Here is a 24,130-nt window from a genome sequence, read left to right as displayed (position 1 = left end):
GCTGATCTTACTGGATCATTTTTAATCCAATCAGAGTTTTAAACGTTTTCCGATTTTTTTTATATTTTGCATTCCCGCCCGCAATTTGCGCACAAAATTTTTAAAACGTATGCATGAAACATTTGCTCACACAGTTTTTGAGAAATTCAGTGGGACAATCGGCATCTATTAGTTTTCCTTCCAGCGAATCAAAATGCCATATTTGCAAAGAAAATTTGTTTAATATGATCACTGTTGCAAATGATAAATTATTTTTCAATAGAAAGTTAAAATAAGATTTAAATGCATGACATCATGTTTCAGTCTAAGACAATTTTTAATAAAAGATGATAAAAGTTATCATCTATTCAAAAAAAGCATTTTATATACTTAGGTTATTTACTAAACTCCAAATGCAAAAATCCTGAAAAATTAGGGATTTTTTAAAATAAAATCTGACTTTTAAAAAAATCACAATTTTTTCGGAATTTATTAAACCCTGAGGATGGAATAGTCTGAATTAGAAAATCCGGAATCTCAGACCTGTCGAGGTTGCATATAAGTCAATGGGAGAAGTCCCGATGATTTTTGGATGTGCTCTGGTTTTTGTGCAATACCCAGAAGTTTTCTGGCAAAAAAAAGTTTTCGGTGAAAATTCTAAAAAAGATGGTGAAAATCTGATTTTTTTTTGTCGTAAAGCAAATTGTCGGGAAAATCTAATAATAAATAAGCGTAATAACCCCGAACGGATTTGAACGGAATTTGTAGCAGTAAATGTTGATAAAATCGGACTTAATGAATTTTAGATTTTTTGAAGATTGTTAAAAAAGATAATTTCTGCCTTTACTATTTATTAATATATGAACTAAAAAAAATCCCATAACCTGGAGAGCGCCCAGCAAAGGCAAGCAGGTAAAGGTAGGATCCTTAAGCTTTAACTGAAGATGAATGCAATGGATTTCAAATTAGAGATGTTACGGCCATACGTGACACGCTTTGGAATATTTCCTTTTGGACACACTGCTTGATGATTCTTTTCATCCTTTGTTACATTAGACACTTTTTTTTTTTTATAATGACACTGAGAGTCACGGTGCATAATTAAATAGGAAATGAAATATTCAAATAGCCTCTAATAGAACCCACTGAAACACTGCTGAAATAAAAAGCCTGTGAAAATGCAGCGACGTCAGGAAAGACTAGGAAATCGGGCGTAAATCTCCAAAAAATGCAAATGTGAAAGCTTTGTGGCACATAGGAAACAACCAGACTTCTAGTTAACTCCCTTGATCTGTAATTTATATATCCTATATACTAACCGAAGGCCTATCTATGTCCCGAGTGGAGGGGAGGCAGATGCGCACGCAACTTCGGTTAGGATCTATGAGATGCGCGCGCAACTTCAGCCGAAAGACATAGATGCGGCCTTCGATTAGCAGATGTGCTGGAAGGTTAGGATCAGAACAGGTTAGGATCGGGGAGGCAGATGCGCTGGAAGGTTAGGATCTAGGGAGGCAGATGCGCTCACCGTCTCCTTCTGCCTCCCGCCGCCTCTTCTTTCCTGCTCACTCAGGCGGCGACCGCTGGAAGGTTAGGATCTAGGGAGGCAGATGCGCTCACCGTCACACTAGGGGAACCGGTTGCGTACCTGCACGAAAGTCTGTATAAGCGTCGGCCATCTTGCTACTCCTCTGCGACTTTGTCATCCGCCCACTGCCAAATCCGCCCACTAAAGTCTGTATAAGCGTCGGCCATCTTGCTACTCCTCTGCGAGTTTGTCATCCGCCCACTAAAGTCTGTATAAGCATCGGCCATCTTGCTACTCCTTTGCAAGTTTGTCTAATGGCGGCGCTAGCGTCACTCTAGGAGGGGAACCGGTTGCGTACCTGCACGAAAGTCTGTATAAGCGTCGGCCATCTTGCTACTCCTCTGCGACTTTGTCATCCGCCCACTGCCAAATCCGCCCACTAAAGTCTGTATAAGCGTCGGCCATCTTGCTACTCCTCTGCGAGTTTGTCATCCGCCCACTAAAGTCTGTATAAGCGTCGGCCATCTTGCTACTCCTTTGCAAGTTTGTCTAATGGCGGCGCTAGCGTCACTCTAGGAGGGGAACCGGTTGCGTACCTGCGTGGGTGGCCATTTTTAGCAAAACGGGCTATATTATCTCCAAAAAATATTGATGTTGACATGATAAACAACCAAGTGATTGCATTACTTCCTGGACAAAGCTGTGTCTTTCTGAGTACTGACTGTATTGATTCTGAAGACGAAAGTGAGAAACTTAACTTCCCATTAGAATATTTAAACACTATCAACAATGCTGGATTACCACAACACAATCTTATACTCAAAGTAGGAACAATAGTCATGCTGTTAAGAAACCTTAAGGGTAGGGGCACACGGCGCGATTTCGCCGCGATTCTGCGCTAAGCGAGTTGTCGCTGCGTTTTTTAAGCCGAAATAGCTTTGCTAACTTTGGCGCTGGCGTCAATGCAAATCGCGGCAAAATCGCTGCGCTAATTCACACGCGGCGATTCGTTTTCTATTGTCGTCCGAAGTTGCCTCGCTGAGCGTTTCCGGGCGACAGTAGAAAAAGAATCGCCGCGTGTGAATTAGCGCAGCGATTTCGCAGCGATTTGCATTGACGCCAGTGCCAAAGTTAGCAAAGCTATTTCGGCTTAAAAAACGCAGCGACAACTCGCCCAGCGCAGAATCGCGGCGAAATCGCGCCGTGTGCCCCTACCCTAACACTAAGCAAGGTTTATGTAACGGTACACGGTTGGTTGTGAAGAGCATGAGACAAAATGTTATCAAGGCAGAAGTGCTTACAGGATCCCATAGCGGTGATACTGTTTTGATTCCCAGAATTGACCTTACCAGTTCTGACCAGGAATTACCTTTTAAACTTAAACGACGACAATTCCCCATTAAGGCTGCATTTGCCATGACAATCAACAAATCACAAGGACAAACATTGGATAAAGTCGGCATTTACCTATCTGAGCCTGTGTTTGGTCATGGTCAACTTTATGTTGCATTTTCAAGAGTGCAGCGTTCATCTGATGTTAAAGTCAAGATTTTAAGTACAGCTCACCAGGGAGAACTCATTCAAGGACAGGAGAACATTTTCACAAAAAATGTTGTTTATAAAGAAATTTTTCAGTAACACTTTACTACCAATAAACTCAAAATTTAAGAATTCTAATAGCAGATAGGTAATAACAAGCAATAGGCACAGATTCACTCTACATCCCCACAAATTAGCGTCGCCAGTTGCTGCCTGGGGATGCCGAGTGAATCAGCACCCATCGCATTTTGCTGCCTCACTGTTGTTACCATTCTTTCATTAACGATTCTTTAGAGAATCGGGGGTTTACTGGTATATATCTACTATTAACATTCACTAAGAACAGAACTATTAAAAGATATTCATACACATATTACAATACGATATATAATTTATATTACATACAGTTGGCGTAACTAGATATTACTGGGACCCACAGCAAATTATTTTGCCGGCTCCGAAAATATCTAGATCTTGACTTGTTTTACCAAATCTATTGAAATTGTATATGAATTAGGGTCTCGTGGGGACCCTATACCTCCTGGGGCCCCCTGCAGCCGCAGGGTCTGCTTCCTCTGTAGTTACACCCCGGATTATATATATAATGGGGAGACTCTTCTCTTATTGGTACAGGTATGGGATCCGTTAACCAGAAACTGTTATCCAGAATGCTCTGAATTAGAGAAAGGCCGCCTCCCATTGACTCCATTCTATCCAAATTTTTCAAAACAATTTCCTTTTTCTCTGTAATAATAAAACAGTAGCTTGTACTTGATCCCAACTAAGATATAATTAATCCTCATTGGAAGCAAAACCAGCCTATTGGGTTTATTTAATGTTTATATGATTTTCTAGTAGATTTACGGTATGAAGATCCAAATGATAGAAAGATCTATTATCCGGAAAACCCCTGGTCTTTTACATTCCGGATAACAGGTCCCATACCAGTATAGTAATTCTAATGTTTATAATGTGTATATTTAGATGCACAAGTATAGGATTGGTTTTGCTTGGGACTCTCCTTAATTTGGATCTCCAAACCTTAAGTCTGCTTAACGAAAAAATATTTAAATATTAAATAAACCCAATAGGATTGTTTTATCATTACTATGAACTCATGCCGCTTAGTTTCCATCTAGTAGAAGCCACGATTTTATTATTACAGTCAAAAAAAGCAAAATACTTTTTTAAAAATTAGAATGATTTGCTTCAACGGACTTGATTAATTCAAAGCATGCTGGATAAAAGGGTTTTTCGAATAAGAGATCTCATACCTATACTTTATCCACTGGTATGGGATCCCTTATCCAGAAAGCATGTATCTTTTTTGTAATGGAATTAAAGTATGGTGATCTGGATTCTGGATTATAGATGCCATACCTATATATTACATAACAAATGTTAAGACAAAAAATGTTGTCGCCTATGGGGGAGAATAATCAAGCAACAAATAGCAGACATTAAAAGAAACCTAGAGAAATTTCTTGTGATATATATATATATATATATAAGAATTTATCATATTATCAAGAATTTATCAATATTGAGAAGTCTGCCCTCAAATTGTTGTGATCCAACCCAAACTGGGGGGGGGTAACCATGTAATTCTCAATAGTGATGAGCGAATTTGGTCAGTTTTTCTTCGCCAGAAAATTTGCGAATTTGGGAAAATTCTCTAATCGCCTGTGGCCATCTCATTTGGATGCCGGTGCACATTCTAATTTTTGTGCGCAAATTTTTTTGCTGGCGGCGAATAGCGTGAATTCGCTGCAAATTTACGCCTGGCAAATAAATTCGCCCATCACTAATTCTCAACCTTCAATAATGTTTTTGAAGCTTTTCAGACTGATGGATCCAAATTCATATCTTGGCAAAGGACAGGCAATGACTCCCAAAAAAGACCCTAATGCAACAAAAACCCTTATCTGAACCTTCAGAGACTTTCTTGTACAATTCTGTTGAGGGTCAGGACACACAGGCAGATTCAGGAAGATTAGTCGCCTGGCAACAAATCTCCTCTTCTTCGGGGTGATTAAACTCCCCAAACTGCCTCCCCTGTCTTCCCCCTGGCTAAAACGTAAATAGCCGGCAGAATGGAACTCTGAGCAATTCGTTTTCCGAAGTCGCACGAAGTTTCCTCATCAGGCAACTTTCGGCGACTTCGGAAAATAAATCGCTCCAAGTGCCATCCCGCCGGCGATTTGCATTTTAGCCAGTGGAAGGCAGTTTCGGGGAGATTAGTCGCCCTAAAGAAGAGGAGATTTGTTGATGGGCGACTCTACCTGTGTGCCAAGACCCAAAGAGAGCAGGACATATTTTAAAGAAAAGTGCAATAACCTGGGAATGGCAGACCATTACAATCAACGCACACCGATATATAAATATATACATGTATGCAACAAAGATTTCTAAACAACAAGCCATCTTGACAGCCTTTCAAGTTCCAGGAAGAGTTAACACAACATCTGAAAAACATTCTTCAATAGCACCGAGCAGTTCAGAGAACAATGCAGCCCCTTGTTTTTCTCTATAGAAAGGAGCACAGGGAGAATTCGACTCAAAGTCAAGCAAAGAAAAAACGGAGAAGCAAAGCCTTCTGTTTGACAGATGTCACCTACGCCAACACCGGTTCCACTTTTTAAATAACACACGGCACACACCAAATAAAAAAAAAAAAAAGAGATGGGGGATAAATAAATCATCATAACTATTAAGAAGATCCTGATTCAAAGACAGAAAAAACATGATGCCACTGGATTTAGAGCTGGTAGATCTTTTTGATGTAAGGACAACGAGAGGCATGTAAAGGGCACGGAAAGAAGTTAAAAAAGAAACAGTTTGAGGGATTATTTTCAAATTTCAGAACAGACCTAGCTATTTTTTTTTTTGTTTTTTTTGAAGTTCTGCACAGGAATTGCAACTGTAATTTGAAGCAAGTAAATTCCTCTGTGAGGCACCAACGGACACTCCATTGTTTATTTTGGCTTGCAGGACGTTTTAAGGTCACCAGGTTCTCCGGCTGTTGCACAAAATTAAAAAATCACAAGAGCAGAGAAACCTGCAAGAGACAATACAGAGTTTCCCACACTAAGGCTAATAGCACCCACGGGTGGGGGGAAAAAACACTCAAAATTTCACCTCCCAACATAAAAAGTTCTAGTGCCATTCAGGTGCAACTCATTCCAGTCAATAGAAAACAGCAGGGGGCAATTTTAGGAGTTTTTGCTCCACCTGCAATCTGCCGGTTTATCATTAGCCCAAAGATAAAATATACAGAATTAATGCATTGGAATGATCTCATCTCATCTTCTGGCCAAACTCCAACACACAATTTCATTAACCCAGGTAGCGCAGGTGATAAAACTCATTTTTCCCTAAAGAGACAGCTAAAAAGTACCATTTATACATTTATGAAGTACCAGCAATCAAAATTATGGATTTTCTAAAAGGTTTTTAACTACTTTTATTGAATGGCGAAATTGCTGTCTCAGTCTTTTGTGACACCACAGGCAACAATAAATTTTTTAGCATCGAGATGTAGCGGTAACATGGTCAACAGTGTCAATAAAAAAAAAATTAAAAAAAAAGTGTGAAGATGATCCCTGTCTTCTCTATTAATACTTTCTAATTACACTCCGGAAATGTTTAGAAGACGTGAGGAGCATGCTAGGGAGGTCTCTGAAGTTCACCTCAATGAAGGCTCGATGACTGGCGCCCAACCAAACGTCAATGCCAACTCACTTACTCAGAACCATTCGAGGAACTTGCTTGTTACCAACACACCGTCCTGGCCTTGTAACCCCGTAAGCTGGTTAGAGACGTTTGTGCAGTCAGCTTTGAGCTCATACTTTACATTTCTTTTCACATCATCATCCAGCACTAGAGGGCACTGTGGTATTTAGGTCACTTTGACCTTTATGTCCAGAACTTCCACTGAATATTCTTAAACTTGAGTTCACAGACACAAAAGATTTTTTTTTCTTTATTGAACTGACAAAACAGCCCCCTGATATCTTTTCAAAATCTTCACTAAAGTGTGAACTACTAATATTCACAGAAGCCTAGTTTATTGGTGTGTGCTGTGCAATACTTTTAAGGTTTTAATAAAAACAACACCAAAAAAACCCAAGAGTGTAGGATTCTAAACGTTCCTTCGGTGGTGAGAGCTTATTTGGGCCAGATTAAAGCAGCGGTGAAGCCTTAGGGAAAGTTCATTTAAAGCAGGTATGTCAGGCTCTTGTTCCCTCCAGTTGAATGAGGTTGCAGGGAGTAGAACACGCTACTGTAACACAAGTTTGACATTTCTGCTGTAGAACATTTATGCTTAAGCACATAAGCTGCTAAAAAGAATTGTGTTGCTATTAAATTGTATGCAGACTATGCTATACCTTCTGAGATATATTTATCTTCATGTTCATCAGACGGAGCGATCTTCTTTCTTCAAATTTCCCAGGGCAAGCGCATACGCAGTTGAACGAAATAGGCAACTTTTTAGTTAAAGCTCCGGTTTTCACAGCAGCGCGAATAAAGAGGAAGATGGAAGAGGATCGTTCCGTGGTGCTCACTGGTATAACCCCGGCCGTTGCAGTTTTCTGCTGATAGGAGCACCGGCCTGGGTTTCAGGTAAGTCAATACAATCATTTGGGGTGCCTAACATTTGGCCCAAGTACACCAAGCCGTTCCTTATCCTTTAAGATAGGGGTCACCACTAGGGTTGCCACCTTTTATAAAAAATTTTACCGGCTGCTGGGCCTCAAATGGGCGGGGTGTGCGTCAAAAGGGGTGGGGCATGATGTCAAAAGGGGCAGGGCCACGCGACAGAGACCCAGGACGCTAGAAGAGGAAAAAAAAAAAAAAAGGTAAGTTGCAGGGGATTGGCGGCAGGCCGAGGGCTCCTTTTGATCGTATTACAAATTTACCGGCAGCTATATTGCCGGTAAATTTGTAATACCGGCACCGGCCTTGGCAGGTATTTTAGCGGCTAGGCCGGGTGGCAACCCTAGTCACCACTTGCAAAGAACAGCGTCTGCCTGAGCCTCCTAGGGCCCACCAGAGAACCCTGACAATCAGTGTTCACTCTTACAACAATTAGATGGAGAAACTTAAAAATGGTTTAGAGTTTACAAAGGCTAATAGGTGAAATAAATGGATTGGATTAGTATGAATTGTCCCAGACTGGGGCCACCAAGAGATTCTCTCGTACTCTGTCAGTCTGTGTGTTAGGATTATTCTTTATTAAATTAATACTGAATCGAAATAAAGCCAAATCAACTAAAAATCTTCCTTTTGCCACTGTTCTTCTGTAATGTGCTCAATTTCAGCTTTATGATTTTTTTTTTTGTCCAAATCTATTAAAAGGAGGCAATGTGAGGAGCATCTGTTTTTATAGCTAGGATGATTTTGAGAAGAACTCCCTCTCGTGATTGACTGTAATCTTTAGACTTTCGAAGGGAGCCCGGCTAATAAAATTGGTGAAAGTCCACCAAAAACCAGATGGTGAATTATTTGTGTTTCAGTTTAGATGCCTCCTGGACAAGAAAGGGTCCAAGGAGAAGATAAAGATGGCAGTTTGGTCTACAGTAGTAGGTGTAGGTTTCAGCTAAAAGGAGCACCAGCCCGGGATTTTGGGAAGCAATTATATAAACAATGGTGGGTTCCTATAATTTTGCCCCCCAGACATTAATTATACATTTTATCTCCACAAAAGAATAGGCTTCACTAGTCTTTCTCGAGTATGTCTAAACTGTTAAGTTGGTTGATTGATTGAGTTTTAGAAATAATAATATTAATAAAGTTATAGCAACCCTTCAAGTTAGAGAGATCTGAATGGGACTGGTATAGAATAAATAAAAAGCCTCCTTTACATTTCTATTGTCTATTAATAAAGGGAGATTATGGGTGCTGCCCCATAGGTTCCTTTATTACATTTTCCTGGCATGCAAATGAGCGCAATTAATGCGTTTGAAGCAATTTACTATTTCCGGGCCCCACTTCATCGCGCATTAGCCCATACCTGGTTTCTTTAACACACACGTTGTTTTTCCAAAACCACAAACATCGGTTCTGGAATTTCATGTGGAAGTGCTTAAGGGGTTGAAAGTTAACACCTTTGTGAGCTGCACGGCACAAACTCGCTGCTCAACAAAAGCCTCTTTGTAGGAACTTTTTGAAATGTTTTCTTAACATGTTCCAAGTAGTTTTAGGCAGGCAAGGAAAGTAAACAAGATGTTACCAAGATAAAAACACTTGTGAAAACATTGGAAAGCTCCAACACGTCCCCTCAGAAACTGCACAGAAGGGGAACTTCTTGAATGTTTTAGAAAGGCAATTTATTAATCGCGCATTTCTGTAGAATTTGCTTGAAGAAAAGGAGCCCATTCTTCTTGCACTTTTTCATGCAAAATTTTGTACATTTAGCTTTTCAATAATTAGCACTTCTTCGTTCTTCAAGAAAACAAATCTCCACCTATTAAACAAACACTTTATGGGGGTTATTTATCAAAGTCCGAATTTATCTCAATATTTTATGCTACAAACTCCGATCAAATCCGCTCTGTTTTTTTTACGCTTATTTATTATTACATTTTCTTGGAAATTTGCTTCATGGGAAAAAATCAGATTTGCACGTTTTTTTTTGGATATTTCATGCAATTTTCACAATTTTTCCGGATCTTTCAATCAAAAACTCCAAAAACTTCGGGGTATTGCACAAAACCCAGCGCACATCTAAAACTCATTGGGACTTTTCCCATTGACTTATATGCAACCTCGACAGGTCTGAGATGCCGGATTTTCTGATTCGGACTTTCCATCCTCTGGGTTTAATAAATTTCAAAAAAGATGTGATTCTTTTTTAAATGTCCGATTTGATAAGAAACAAAATCACAAATTTTTTTGCATTTCGGAGTTTAGTAAATGACCCCCTAATTGTACAGAGAAACTAGTGGCTGTTTGCTGCTGAGCTCAGACTGTAGTTGCACCAGGCTTTGGTACAGAGTCACTGTATATCACAAAGATTTAGCTACAATTTTCACTAGTAATCACAGCAAACAAATTCTGTAGCTTGGTACAAGGAATCAACCCTACTATATACTATATATCTATTAGTGATGCACCAGTCCTAACCCACCCAATCCCACTGGGAATCCAAACTTACCAGTTGTGCCGTCACTTATATACCCAAGCCTGACTTGCCAAACACTGATGCCAGTGAAGAGGTAGGCATATATAAGTCATATATAAGTCAATAAATGAATAGTATATAAGAGTATATAAATGAAAGATGGCAGCTGGCTGGGGGACTGGGGTGTGCAGACAATTTACAAGACCTCCTGGAAAAAAAGTGTTGTGCTAGAGCAGGAGTCCCCAACCTTTTTCACCTGTGAGCCACATTCAAATGTAAAAAGATTTGGGGAGCAACACAAGCATGAAAAAAATGTCCTTGGGGTAGAGTCCTGCAGCGGGTTACCCGCAAAAAAAGCGGCCACCCTGTGGAAGGAGGGGAGGATTTTCAGGTGCGGGTATAGATGCGGGTCTGTGGGTCACATCTAAGTTTCTTATCTTATGTACTATTGTCTATATTTTACAAAACGTGTTTCTGTCCCCGCATGTTTGATGATGTCACTTCCGGTCTGCAGTAACACCACTTCCTGTTTCATGGTGGTCTGTGGGTTGCAGATTAGGCAGTTGCGGGGTCGGGTCGGGTAGCGGATCAAAGTGGGTAAATATGTGGGTTGCGGTTCGAGTCTTAGAAATTGGTTCTGCACAGGATTCTACCTTGGGGTGCCAAATAAGGGTTGTGATTGGCCATTTGGTAGCCCCTGTGTGGACTGGCAGCTACAAGAGACTCTATTTGGCAGTGCACCTGGTTTTTATGCAACAAAATTTTGCCTCCAAGCCTGGAATTCAAAAATAATCACCTGCATTGAGGACACTGAAAGCAACATCCAAGGGGTTGGAGAGCAACATGTTACTCACGAGTTACTGGTTGGGGATCACTGTGCTGGAGCATGCAACACTTATACCTATATACATATTCTAGTGTACAGTCTGCAAATCAGACCGTGTATGGTTTAAAAAGAAAAATATGTCAAATAGAGTTTACAAGTGTCAGAATAACGTTCCTTTTAACTGAAAGCTACAGGAGAACAAACTGTCCAAATCTTACTTAAAATGGCAGAATGAGCCTCATTGTTCCGGCCATGCATTTTTGGAATGTCGCACGCGAAACAAAGATTACGAAATTTTCAAACACTTGAACATAGAGCATTTCAACTCTGGAATGCCCACTTGTTAGATAACAGCAGCCGTGGGATCAGAGACCCTTCCCTTTCTGACAACTATGGCATACAAGTATCTATTATCATGTTCCATTGTTACCTGCCTGTGAATTGGTATTTAAAGGGGGTGTTCACATTCAAGTTAAACTTTAGTATGATGTAGAGAGTGATATTCTGAGACAATTTGCAATTGGTTTTCATTTTTTATTATTTGTGGTTTTTGACTTATTTCACTTTTTATTCAGCAGCTCTCCAGTTTACAATTTCAGCCATCTGGTTGCTAGGGTCCAAATTACCCTAGCAACCATGCACTAATTTGAATAAGAGGCTGGAATATGAATAGGAGAGGCCTGAATAGAAAGATGAGTAATACAAAGTAACAATAACAATATATTTGTAGCCTTACAGAGCATTTGCTTTTTAGATGGGGTCATTGACCCCATTTGAGAGCGGGAAAGAGTCAAAAGAAGAAGGCAAATAATTAAAAAACTATAAATAATGAAGACCAATTGAAAAGCTGGCCATTCTCTAAGATACTAAAAGTTAATTTAACAGTGAACCACCTCTTTAACCTGATACACAGACATACAGTAGTATCAATAAGTAGGCCTTTTTTCCCAACAAACACACAGAATGGCTTAGAGCCTGCAAAGAACATTCCTCCTCTGGATATGTGCACCCATAAGTGAGAGCTGCCATACTGTTTCCATAGTGCAATATGAAAGCATAAAACTTACCTACCCTGGACATGTGCATTTATGTATGAGAGGCTGGAGAATCATATATTCCCAATGCAAATATTAGAATGTCATTTGTTTAGTTTTTCTTTCCTTAAAGTGTATAGGTAAGGGACCTATAATCCAGAATGCTTGGGACCTGGTGTTTTCCGGATAACGGATCTTTCTGTAATTTGGATCTCCATACCTTAAGTCTACTAGAAAATCATATAAACATTAAATAAACCCAATAGGCTGGTTCTGCTAACAATAAGGATTAATTATATCTTAGTTGGGATCAAGTACAAGCTACTGTTTTATTTAGGGATGCACCGAATCCACTACTTTGGATTCAGCTGAACCCCGAATCCTTTGTGAAAGATTTGGCCGAATACTGAATCAAATCCTAATTTGCATATGCAAATTAGGGATGGGAAGGGGAAAAAATTTGACTTCCTTGTTTTGTGGCAAAAAGTCACGGATTTCCCTCCCCTCTCCCTAATTTACATATGCAAATTAGAATTCGGATTTGGTTCGGCCGGGCAGAAGGATTCGGCCGAAGATGAATCCTGCTGAAAAAGGCCAAATCCTGGTCGAACCAAATCCTGGATTCGGTGCATCCCTAGTTTTATTATTACTGAGAAAAAGGAAATCATTTTTAAAAAGTTGGATTATTTGATTATAACGGAGTCAAGGGGAGACAGCCTTTCCGTAATTCTGAACATTCTGGATAACGGGTTTCCAGATAACGGATCCCATCCCTGTACTTCGATCAGATGTAATGAAATCAGCGCACTGTATGATCAAATATCAGGACTTACTTTAGAAATGATGGGAAATCTTCACATATAGTTTCGCAGCCCGGCCACTTGCACACGCCGTGTCCATATAAAGGATGGTTGTGCGTGTATTCCTCGTGGGATGAGCTAAAAAGGGAAGCAGATTCGCAATATTACCGACCATTCTACATAACAATTCCCGGAGAGAACGCAGGAGCACAGTCTCAAACATAAGCAGGCTCAATAAAGGTTTTTTACATTATTAATGAAAACCCCAACCAAAAGCTCTAAACAATACCATTTTAAAAATAAACAAAAAAATTAATTTACAGCAACTTTAATTGTTTTTAAAAGCCAACTTTGCATGTTCTCTGGTTCAGGCTGCGTGATGGACCAGTGGAGAGAAGAGCGCGGGACACAAATTGAACCCTTTGAATGAATGTATTCTAAAAATTATACAAATAATTATTTTCTTTAGTTAGGGGAAATTTATATTATTTTTGAGCATTTCTCTGGATTTCCCCCTTTTAAAAAAAAAAAAAAACCTTGTCGGCTTTATAAACAGTATCAGTTTTATGCACCACACTTTGCAAACGATTTGACATTTTGTAATTACGGAAATCTTTACTTTTTGACCTGTGACCTAACGGCCCTTTAAAGTTTGGAGAAGGACATGGATCCTAGGAAATCCTTACATGGCAAAACCATATATTCTTAAAGGAGAACTAAACCCCCCTTCTAATAAAACCCCCTACCCTCCATAACTCCCTGCTCCCCTCAGCACAGGAATTAAAACAATTGAATGCCTCTAAGACGGTAATTACCCCTTGTTGCAGAGTCAGCGGAGCTCATGGGGGCCATCTTTAGCCGCTTTGGTAAACTTCGGGTCTTCTTCCGGCGCTTCGGTAATTTCCTTCACTTTCAGTGCATGCACAGTTGTATTGAACCAGGAAAATGCTTCAACTGCGCAATCGCTGATATGCTGAGATTACCGAATTGGCTAAAGATGGCCTCCGTGAGCTCCACTGTGCTGACTCTGCAACAAGGGGTAATTTACGGTTTAGGGGTATTTACTTGTGTTAAATTTGCATATGCAAATTAGGATTCGGATTAGGCTGAATCTTTCAGGAAGGATTCAGGGGTTCGGCCAAATCCTAAATAGTGGATTCGGTGCATCCCTAGTAAGCGGGCACTGAGCGATGGTGCATCTAACGATTTTACCTCCGACATTGGTCAGAAAATCAATCGGGCAGGTTAGAAGATTTTCATCATTCACTGTGAAATGTATCCATTGTCCAGTTGTTTGCAGGGCCAATCAGGCAGCTGCCCTCAGTTTTCCTGGTCTTTTCAGTTAATGGACAAATCGTACATTTAAATGATTGAGATAAGATAAGCTTGGTCTTACGATAATGAAATATATAACTTCTATGGCCAGCTTTAGTGCTCAAGGCAGTATTTACAATAGAGGCCATTAAGGCAAGAGGAAGCACACAGAGAATCAAAACCTGAAAATTTCTGATAATTTTTGGTAAAATAGTCCGACCAAATCTCCACAGATTTTTTCCCCTTATTTATCAATCCATTTTTCAGAAAATTTCCTGAGCGGGAAAAACTTGATAAGATCGTAAAAAAAATATGAATCATACCAATTTTTTGGATTTGACGCCCGAAAACCATGAAATCTTCGGATTATTGCATGAAACTCAGGATATATTCTCCCATTGACTTCTATATGAACTCAGTAGGTCTGAGTTGGAATAACTTTTAATTCAGACTTTTAACACCCTCAGGGTTTAATAAATTCTGAAAATTTTTGGTTTTTTCAACAAAAAGTTCGATTTTATAGTAAAAAAAAAACAATGAGACGATGAGGACAAGGGAAAATATTTAAAACTCCCAAAGCCCAGAAGGCACAGTGTTTGCTACGGCCTTCGGCACATGAACTTATAGAGATGCCCCTACATAATTTCAGACACATAGAAATTCAAGCTTAGTTGTCTTTAATCTCCATTGTGTCCTCCAACACTGCTAAGTATAACTCTGGCTTATTTAGTACGGCACTTAGTCACCTCCTGAAACGAAGCGGGTTTTGCAGCCAAAGGGTTAAACCTTGACTGAGCTTCCAATCAATAAATAAATGATTTCGCTGCTCTGATCCAAGTCATAAGATGCTTTGATCCAGAACATGCGATGTTAAGAGACAAGTTATTGTTGCAACCCGGCAACTGATGAACCATATTTAAGCAAGAGGAAAAGAAGAAGCAAAAAAAAGAATCTTTACTCAAGTTGTGCAGAGAAACCGTCTATTTCCGGGAGCATTTCAAGGCCAGAGAATATGAGCCATCAAGGAAAATCCAATGGCCTTGTTGCGACTGTTCTGGACAGAATTATAGAATCTCACGAGGAAACTTCGGGGACTTCAGAAAACGAATCGCCGCTGCTTTTCCAAAGACGATTTTCATTTTAGCCGGTGGAGGGCAGGCAGTTCAGGGAGATTGTCGCCCCAAAGAAGAGGAGATTTGTCGATGGCGCGACTAATCTCCCCGAATCTGCTCGTGTGCCCTGACCCATAATAATCTAGAATAAGCTCTCAGCTCTTCTGAGTTTTTCAGTAAAAATCCTAAGGATAAAAAGGTTGGGTTCAGCCTGTTAGCGTGACATCTGCTTTATAACACACAGCAAATTAACTGGAGCCACACCTAACAAACAGAAATAAGCCATGCAACCTTTGTACTTTCAAGAGCCTATGGAAAACGCCAATAAAATCTGCGTTCGTTTATCTTGCCGTGTTTACACAAACATATGGAGGGTTAGGCAATCTTGTGTGTCAGGGTTTTAAAGGGATAATTGGTTTAGTAATTTCATTTCCCAACAAGATCTTCAGTGCCTTGGGAAGTGTGTTGCATGCTTCAAAACAGGGCAAGAGCAAACTCGAAGGGTCAGGGCACACGGTCAGATTCGGGGAGATTAGTCGCCCGGCGATGAATCGCAGGCGTCACATCGAATGCGCCGAATCTAAGGCAATGTCAGACGCTGACGAATGCCGATGTGACACGACTTTCCGATGAAGACAGCGTTCCCATCCAACAGTTGTGTTGAATGCATGCAGCGACAACGTCCGACATTCCTATTACTTACCTTAGTTTCGGAGCATCAGATGCGACACCTGCGATGCATCGGAACGAATGCCAACGCAGGTAAAAGCGCTCGCGTAGTTCTGCCCCCTTCCAAAAAAAACCAAAGTATTAAAGAAAAAATATTACCCGTGTGAAAGCTTTTTGGTACATTTATACAGTCAAATAGAAAAGCCGCCATATTGCAATTGGCATGGTGGTGGCGTCCTCCTCCTCCATCATCATCATCATCATCAACACAGTCTTTTCTATAGCGGTTTTATTATGCAACTATATGAAATATTATTTTTACGGTATAAATAAAAACAAGAATGGATTTGCAACTGTGGGAATTGTTTGTTTTCATGTATCAAGAAATTCTTCCTCATTGTGATACTGTGATTTTATGCTCCAGCAGGTTGTAGATTCAGTTCCTTTTCTATGAAGGCACCCTTCTACCCACCTAGGATACAGAGCAGCACCCAAACTGCAAACTGTCTGCCAATATTTTAGTATGTGTAAAAAAAAAATATTTCCACTCACAAAGAATAAAACTAAAATGAGTTGATTATGGGAATTATCCGCTGCAAACGTCACCAGATTTTATTCCTGTATTATAATAAGGTCCTATTTATAAACAGTTAACTGTAAAGAAATGGAAATGAAACTGAAAATGTAAAATGGTACTGAAATCCCAATACTTTTATATAACTTAAATAATTTTGATAAGAAGCTTATTATATAGATTTTTTGCTATTTGATATAGATTTTTTGCTATTTTGATAAGAAGCTTTTTTATTTAGATTAAGCATGGCTTCAAATAGAACATCTAGAAAAGCCTACATTTTTCAACAAAAAGTCAGACAAAATTGAATACAAATACAGTTACAAAATAGTAAAAATAGAAAAGTGTAAAAAAAAAATGAAGTGGAAATTAACTGAAGCTGAATCCAATAACCAGAAAATTAGATTTTGTTAAAGTACAGGTATGGGACCTGTTATCCAGAATGCTTTGGACCTGGGGTTTTCCGGATAACGGATCTTTCCGTAATTTGGGTCTTCATGCCTTATGTCTACTAGAAAGTCATATAAACATTAAATAAACCCAATAGGCTGGTTTTGCTTCCAATAAGGATTAATTATATCTGAGTTGGGATCAAGTACAAGTTACTGTTTTATTATTACAGAGAAAAAGGAAATCATTTTTAAAAATTTGGATTATTTGGATAAAATGGAGTCTATGGGAGTAATTCGGAGCTTTCTGGATATTGGGTTTCCGGATAAGGGATCCTATACCTTTACCTTCCAAAGTCCAGTGAAAGAAGTAGAAGAAGTGATCCTTGGCCGGTGCAATGTTTTGTTGATAGGGTGACCGGCCTGGGGTATGTGGTAAGTACAATCACTTGGGGGTGCCTAACTTTTGGCACCCCCAAGTAAAGAGCGCCTTTCCTTCTCCTTTAATACCAAGTTCCAAATATTTCCCCGTTGGCCACGAAATGACCAGTTTAGTATACAAGTAAAGAGCGCCTTTCCTTCTCCTTTAACACCAAGTTCTAACGATTTCCCCGTTGGCCACAAAATGACTAGTTTAGTATACAAGTAAAGAGCGCCTTTCCTTCTCCTTTAATACCAAGTTCCAAATATTTCCCGTTGGCCGCAAAATGACCAGTTTAGTATACAAGTAAAGAGCGCCTTTCCTTCTCCTTTAACACCAAGTTCTAACGATTTCCCCGTTGGCCGCAAAATGACTAGTTTAGTATACAAGTAAAGAGAGCCTTTCCTTCTCCTTTAATACCAAGTTCCAAATATTTCCCGTTGGCCGCAAAATGACCAGTTTAGTATACAAGTAAAGAGCGCCTTTCCTTCTCCTTTAACACCAAGTTCTACAGATTTCCCCGTTAGCCGCAAAATGACCAGTTTAGTATACAAGCAAAGAGCGCCTTTCCTTCTCCTTTAATACCAAGTTTAGTACATAAGCCTAATGTCAAAGAAAAAGATTTCTTTTAGTGGATGTTTGAGCCACACAATGTTGGAGATATCAGTGAGTAACAAAGATGTGCTGCATTATGAAACTGAAATGAATTGCAATTTTCTTGAAACCCTGACTTGGCCTATAAAAGAAAACCCCTAAAATCCCCCAATGCTGCCGCTAATTGGCACCGTATCTTGTTGGCCTGCCAGTAACACAGGGTCTACTTTCCCTATGGGATTTTTGGTAAGGTTTCGAGCATCGCATTGACTAGAGTACAAATCCCCTGCTCTCTAATTTTCTTTTTGTGTTTAACGTTTGCGATGGGCTCTCGCAGATGTAATTCAAGCACAGAACACAATTTCCCCTTCACAGGTGGCGTTAATATAGGCCAGTCCCCCAGGCTCTTGCCGCCAAGATTCGTCCAGCTTGTTTAGTGTCTGCGTCCATACGGCAGTCTGTTACGTTCACAGGGACAGCACTGTAAATAGTTTCGCCTCCGGCTGCTACGGTCAATGCACTGAAAAAAAGATCTCAACTCTAGGCAGTCTACTGCTAATATTTTCATTTTAAATCTCCGTTTCATTCTTTTGTAAAACTACAGTGTGAAATAACATGTCTTGTTCCCCCTTCTCTTCCCCTTGTAACACTTGGGTAACCAAACAGGTGCAGTTCAACATGAACATGAGACGTCTCTGTCAGGAAACCTCACGTCACTACAAAGACATTTCTCTCTGTTTACACAGAGTCAGTTCAAACGGAACTTCCCTACAAACAGCTCCTATATGTTTTCTATATGGGCTTAATCATTAGCCAGGCTAAAAGCCGCACAATCTGGATGGATTAACTGTTATGAGAAATATTTATTTAAAACACAGGCTAACGACCTTGGCTTTTTAGATTAATGGACAAAATAACACGGGCAGAACATCCAAACTAATCAGGAAAAAAAAAACACAGTACTTTCTAATCTGCTGATAGGTTGGCTTGAGAGGAGAATCATTCCTCCTGAACCAGCTAAGACTGCACAAAAAACAAACAAGGAAGAAAATCACAAGAAGAAGAAGAAGTTCTAAGGAAAACTGTAACGTCAGCAAACTAAGCACTTTCCAAACTTCTATGTTTAAAAACTTTGACGATGTCCTTTACTTTGTCACCCCGAAGCATTCCAACCCTGTTATGTTACCTTTCTGGAAAACAATAAGAGTAGAGAGAGACAGTTACAGTGGATAATAGTCTCTGGGAAGGGAGTGTGACTGTGAGATAGCAGGTATAGTAGGGAGAGATGGTGTCTATAGTAACAGTGGGATAATAGTCTCTGGGAAGGGAGTGTGACTGTGGGATAGCAGGTATAGTAGGGAGAGATGGTGCCTATAGTAACAGTGGGATAATAGTCTCTGGGAAGGGAGTGTGACTGTGGGATAGCAGGTATAGTAGGGAGAGATGGTGCCTATAGTAACAGTGGGATAATAGTCTCTGGGAAGGGAGTGTGACTGTGGGATAGTAGGTATAGTAGGGAGAGATGGTGCCTATAGTAACAGTGGATAATAGTCTCTGGGAAGGGAGTGTGACTGTGGGATAGTAGGTATAGTAGGGAGAGATGGTGCCTATAGTAACAGTGGATAATAGTCTCTGGGAAGGGAGTGTGACTGTGGGATAGCAGGTATAGTAGGGAGAGATGGTGTCTATAGTAACAGTGGGATAATAGTCTCTGGGAAGGGAGTGTGACTGTGGGATAGCAGGTATAGTAGGGAGAGATGGTGTCTATAGTAACAGTGGGATAATAGTCTCTGGGAAGGGAGTGTGACTGTGGGATAGCAGGTATAGTAGGGAGAGATGGTGCCTGTAGTAACAGTGGGATAATAGTCTCTGGGAAGGGAGTGTGACTGTGGGATAGCAGGTATAGTAGGGAGAGATGGTGCCTATAGTAACAGTGGATAATAGTCTCAGGGAAGGGAGTGTGACTGTGGGATAGCAGGTATAGTAGGGAGAGATGGTGCCTATAGTAACAGTGGGATAATAGTCTCTGGGAAGGGAGTGTGACTGTGGGATAGCAGGTATAGTAGGGAGAGATGGTGTCTATAGTAACAGTGGGATAATAGTCTCTGGGAAGGGAGTGTGACTGTGGGATAGCAGGTATAGTAGGGAGAGATGGTGCCTGTAGTAACAGTGGGATAATAGTCTCTGGGAAGGGAGTGTGACTGTGGGATAGCAGGTATAGTAGGGAGAGATGGTGCCTATAGTAACAGTGGATAATAGTCTCAGGGAAGGGAGTGTGACTGTGGGATAGCAGGTATAGTAGGGAGAGATGGTGCCTATAGTAACAGTGGGATAATAGTCTCTGGGAAGGGAGTGTGACTGTGGGATAGCAGGTATAGTAGGGAGAGATGGTGCCTGTAGTAACAGTGGGATAATAGTCTCTGGGAAGGGAGTGTGACTGTGGGATAGCAGGTATAGTAGGGAGAGATGGTGCCTATAGTAACAGTGGGATAATAGTCTCTGGGAAGGGAGTGTGACTGTGGGATAGCAGGTATAGTAGGGAGAGATGGTGCCTATAGTAACAGTGGGATAATAGTCTCTGGGAAGGGAGTGTGACTGTGGGATAGCAGGTATAGTAGGGAGAGATGGTGCCTGTAGTAACAGTGGGATAATAGTCTCTGGGAAGGGAGTGTGACTGTGGGATAGCAGGTATAGTAGGGAGAGATGGTGCCTATAGTAACAGTGGGATAATAGTCTCTGGGAAGGGAGTGTGACTGTGGGATAGCAGGTATAGTAGGGAGAGATGGTGCCTGTAGTAACAGTGGGATAATAGTCTCTGGGAAGGGAGTGTGACTGTGGGATAGCAGGTATAGTAGGGAGAGATGGTGCCTATAGTAACAGTGGGATAATAGTCTCTGGGAAGGGAGTGTGACTGTGGGATAGCAGGTATAGTAGGGAGAGATGGTACCTATAGTAACAGTGGGATAATAGTCTCTGGGAAGGGAGTGTGACTGTGGGATAGCAGGTATAGTAGGGAGAGATGGTGCCTGTAGTAACAGTGGGATAATAGTCTCTGGGAAGGGAGTGTGACTGTGGGATAGCAGGTATAGTAGGGAGAGATGGTGCCTATAGTAACAGTGGGATAATAGTCTCTGGGAAGGGAGTGTGACTGTGGGATAGCAGGTATAGTAGGGAGAGATGGTGCCTGTAGTAACAGTGGGATAATAGTCTCTGGGAAGGGAGTGTGACTGTGGGATAGCAGGTATAGTAGGGAGAGATGGTGCCTATAGTAACAGTGGGATAATAGTCTCTGGGAAGGGAGTGTGACTGTGGGATAGCAGGTATAGTAGGGAGAGATGGTGCCTGTAGTAACAGTGGGATAATAGTCTCTGGGAAGGGAGTGTGACTGTGGGATAGCAGGTATAGTAGGGAGAGATGGTGTCTATAGTAACAGTGGATAATAGTCTCTGGGAAGGGAATGTGACTGTGGGATAGCAGGTATAGTAGGGAGAGATGGTGTCTATAGTAACAGTGGGATACTAGTCTCTGGGAAGGGAGTGTGACTGTGGGATAGCAGGTATAGTAGGGAGAGATGTGCCTATAGTAACAGTGGGATAATAGTCTCTGGGAAGGGAATGTGACTGTGGGATAGCAGGTATAGTAGGGAGAGATGGTGCCTATAGTAACAGTGGATAATAGTCTCTGGGAAGGGAATGTGACTGTGGGATAGCAGGTATAGTAGGGAGAGATGGTGCCTATAGTAACAGTGGATACTAGTCTCTGGGAAGGGAGTGTGACTGTGGGATAGCAGGTATAGTAGGGAGAGATGTGCCTATAGTAACAGTGGGATAATAGTCTCTGGGAAGAGAGTGTGACTGTGGGATAGCAGGTATAGTAGGGAGAGATGGTGTCTATAGTAACAGTGGATAATAGTCTCTGGGAAGGGAGTGTGCCTGTTGGATAGCAGGTATAGTAGGGAGAGATGGTGCCTATAGTAACAGTGGATAATAGTCTCTGGGAAGGGAGTGTGACTGTGGGATAGCAGGTATAGTAGGGAGAGATGGTGTCTATAGTAACAGTGGATAATAGTCTCTGGGAAGGGAGTGTGCCTGTTGGATAGCAGGTATAGTAGGGAGAGATGGTGCCTATATTAACAGTGGATAATAGTCTCTGGGAAGGGAATGTGACTGTGGGATAGCAGGTATAGTAGGGAGAGATGGTGTCTATAGTAACAGTGGGATAATAGTCTCTGGGAAGGGAGTGTGACTGTGGGATAGCAGGTATAGTAGGGAGAGATGGTGCCTATAGTAACAGTGGAAAATAGTCTCTGGGAAGGGATTGTGACTGACTGTGGGATAGCAGGTATAGTAGGGAGAGATGGTGTCTATAGTAACAGTGGATAATAGTCTCTGGGAAGGGAGTGTGACTGTGGGATAGCAGGTATAGTAGGGAGAGATGGTGTCTATAGTAACAGTGGGATAATAGTCTCTGGGAAGGGAGTGTGACTGTGGGATAGCAGGTATAGTAGGGAGAGATGTGTCTATAGTAACAGTGGGATAATAGTCTCTGGGAAGGGAGTGTGACTGTGGGATAACAGGTATAGTAGGGAGAGATGGTGTCTATAGTAACAGTGGGATAATAGTCTCTGGGAAGCTAGTGTGACTGTGGGATAACAGGTATAGTAGGGAGAGATGTGTCTATAGTAACAGTGGGATAATAGTCTCTGGGAAGGGAGTGTGACTGTGGGATAGCAGGTATAGTAGGGAGAGATGGTGTCTATAGTAACAGTGGATAATAGTCTCTGGGAAGGGAGTGTGACTGTGGGATAGCAGGTATAGTAGGGAGAGATGGTGCCTATAGTAACAGTGGATAATAGTCTCTGGGAAGGGATTGTGACTGACTGTGGGATAGCAGGTATAGTAGGGAGAGATGGTGTCTATAGTAACAGTGGATAATAGTCTCTGGGAAGGGAGTGTGACTGTGGGATAGCAGGTATAGTAGGGAGAGATGGTGTCTATAGTAACAGTGGGATAATAGTCTCTGGGAAGGGAGTGTGACTGTGGGATAGCAGGTATAGTAGGGAGAGATGTGTCTATAGTAACAGTGGGATAATAGTCTCTGGGAAGCTAGTGTGACTGTGGGATAACAGGTATAGTAGGGAGAGATGTGTCTATAGTAACAGTGGGATAATAGTCTCTGGGAAGCTAGTGTGACTGTGGGATAACAGGTATAGTAGGGAGAGATGTGTCTATAGTAACAGTGGGATAATAGTCTCTGGGAAGGGAGTGTGACTGTGGGATAACAGGTATAGTAGGGAGAGATGGTGTCTATAGTAACAGTGGATAATAGTCTCTGGGAAGGGAGTGTGACTGTGAGATAGCAGGTATAGTAGGGAGAGATGGTGCCTATAGTAACAGTGGATAATAGTCTCTGGGAAGGGAGTGTGACTGTGGGATAACAGGTATAGTAGGGAGAGATGGTGTCTATAGTAACAGTGGGATAATAGTCTCTGGGAAGCTAGTGTGACTGTGGGATAACAGGTATAGTAGGGAGAGATGTGTCTATAGTAACAGTGGGATAATAGTCTCTGGGAAGGGAGTGTGACTGTGGGATAACAGGTATAGTAGGGAGAGATGGTGTCTATAGTAACAGTGGATAATAGTCTCTGGGAAGGGAGTGTGACTGTGGGATAACAGGTATAGTAGGGAGAGATGGTGTCTATAGTAACAGTGGGATAATAGTCTCTGGGAAGGGAGTGTGACTGTGGGATAACAGGTATAGTAGGGAGAGATGGTGCCTATAGTAACAGTGGATAATAGTCTCTGGGAAGGGAGTGTGACTGTGGGATAACAGGTATAGTAGGGAGAGATGGTGCCTATAGTAACAGTGGGATAATAGATAATAATGCCTATCTGTACAATACTAACTACATGATACATAGCTTGCAAGCTACCCGGCACCTTGTTTCCACACACCTAACAGTATTTCCCAGAGAGAGAGGAAAAGGGAAAAAGAAATGAAAGCAAGCAAAAGGCAAGTGCAGCAGAGTGTTAATGAAGACAGTGCTAGTGGCTGGATGGGGAAGTATCCGTTTGAGACACAGAACTCACCAGAGCAATAATACAGTAATATTCCCCTCCGCAGCAGCACTGAATATTGACAAATACTATAGTGCAGCGCGGCAGGGAAAGGCTCGGTTTTGAACAGCAATCGTTTCCAAACTGGGTGGATTTATTTTTCTCCATCCCT

At 41.2% G+C, this 24,130-nt stretch overlaps 1 protein-coding gene across 20 annotated transcripts in view; it reads right to left on the bottom strand.

The window, feature by feature from the left end:
• The window catches only part of foxp1.S (forkhead box P1 S homeolog), a 629,350-nt gene that overhangs the window by 46,590 nt on the left and 558,630 nt on the right, over positions 1-24,130 (bottom strand). For all 20 annotated transcript variants that reach the window (XM_018259715.2, XM_018259719.2, XM_018259717.2 and 17 more), the window contains 1 exon segment: positions 12,863-12,967. In XM_018259715.2, the coding sequence (XP_018115204.1) occupies positions 12,863-12,967 (105 nt within the window).

The sequence above is a fragment of the Xenopus laevis genome, chromosome 4S (assembly GCF_017654675.1).
Source record: "Xenopus laevis strain J_2021 chromosome 4S, Xenopus_laevis_v10.1, whole genome shotgun sequence".
NCBI lineage: Eukaryota > Metazoa > Chordata > Amphibia > Anura > Pipidae > Xenopus > Xenopus laevis.
Note: the sequence above shows the minus strand (reverse complement) of the source record. Positions and strands in the feature narration are given on the sequence as shown.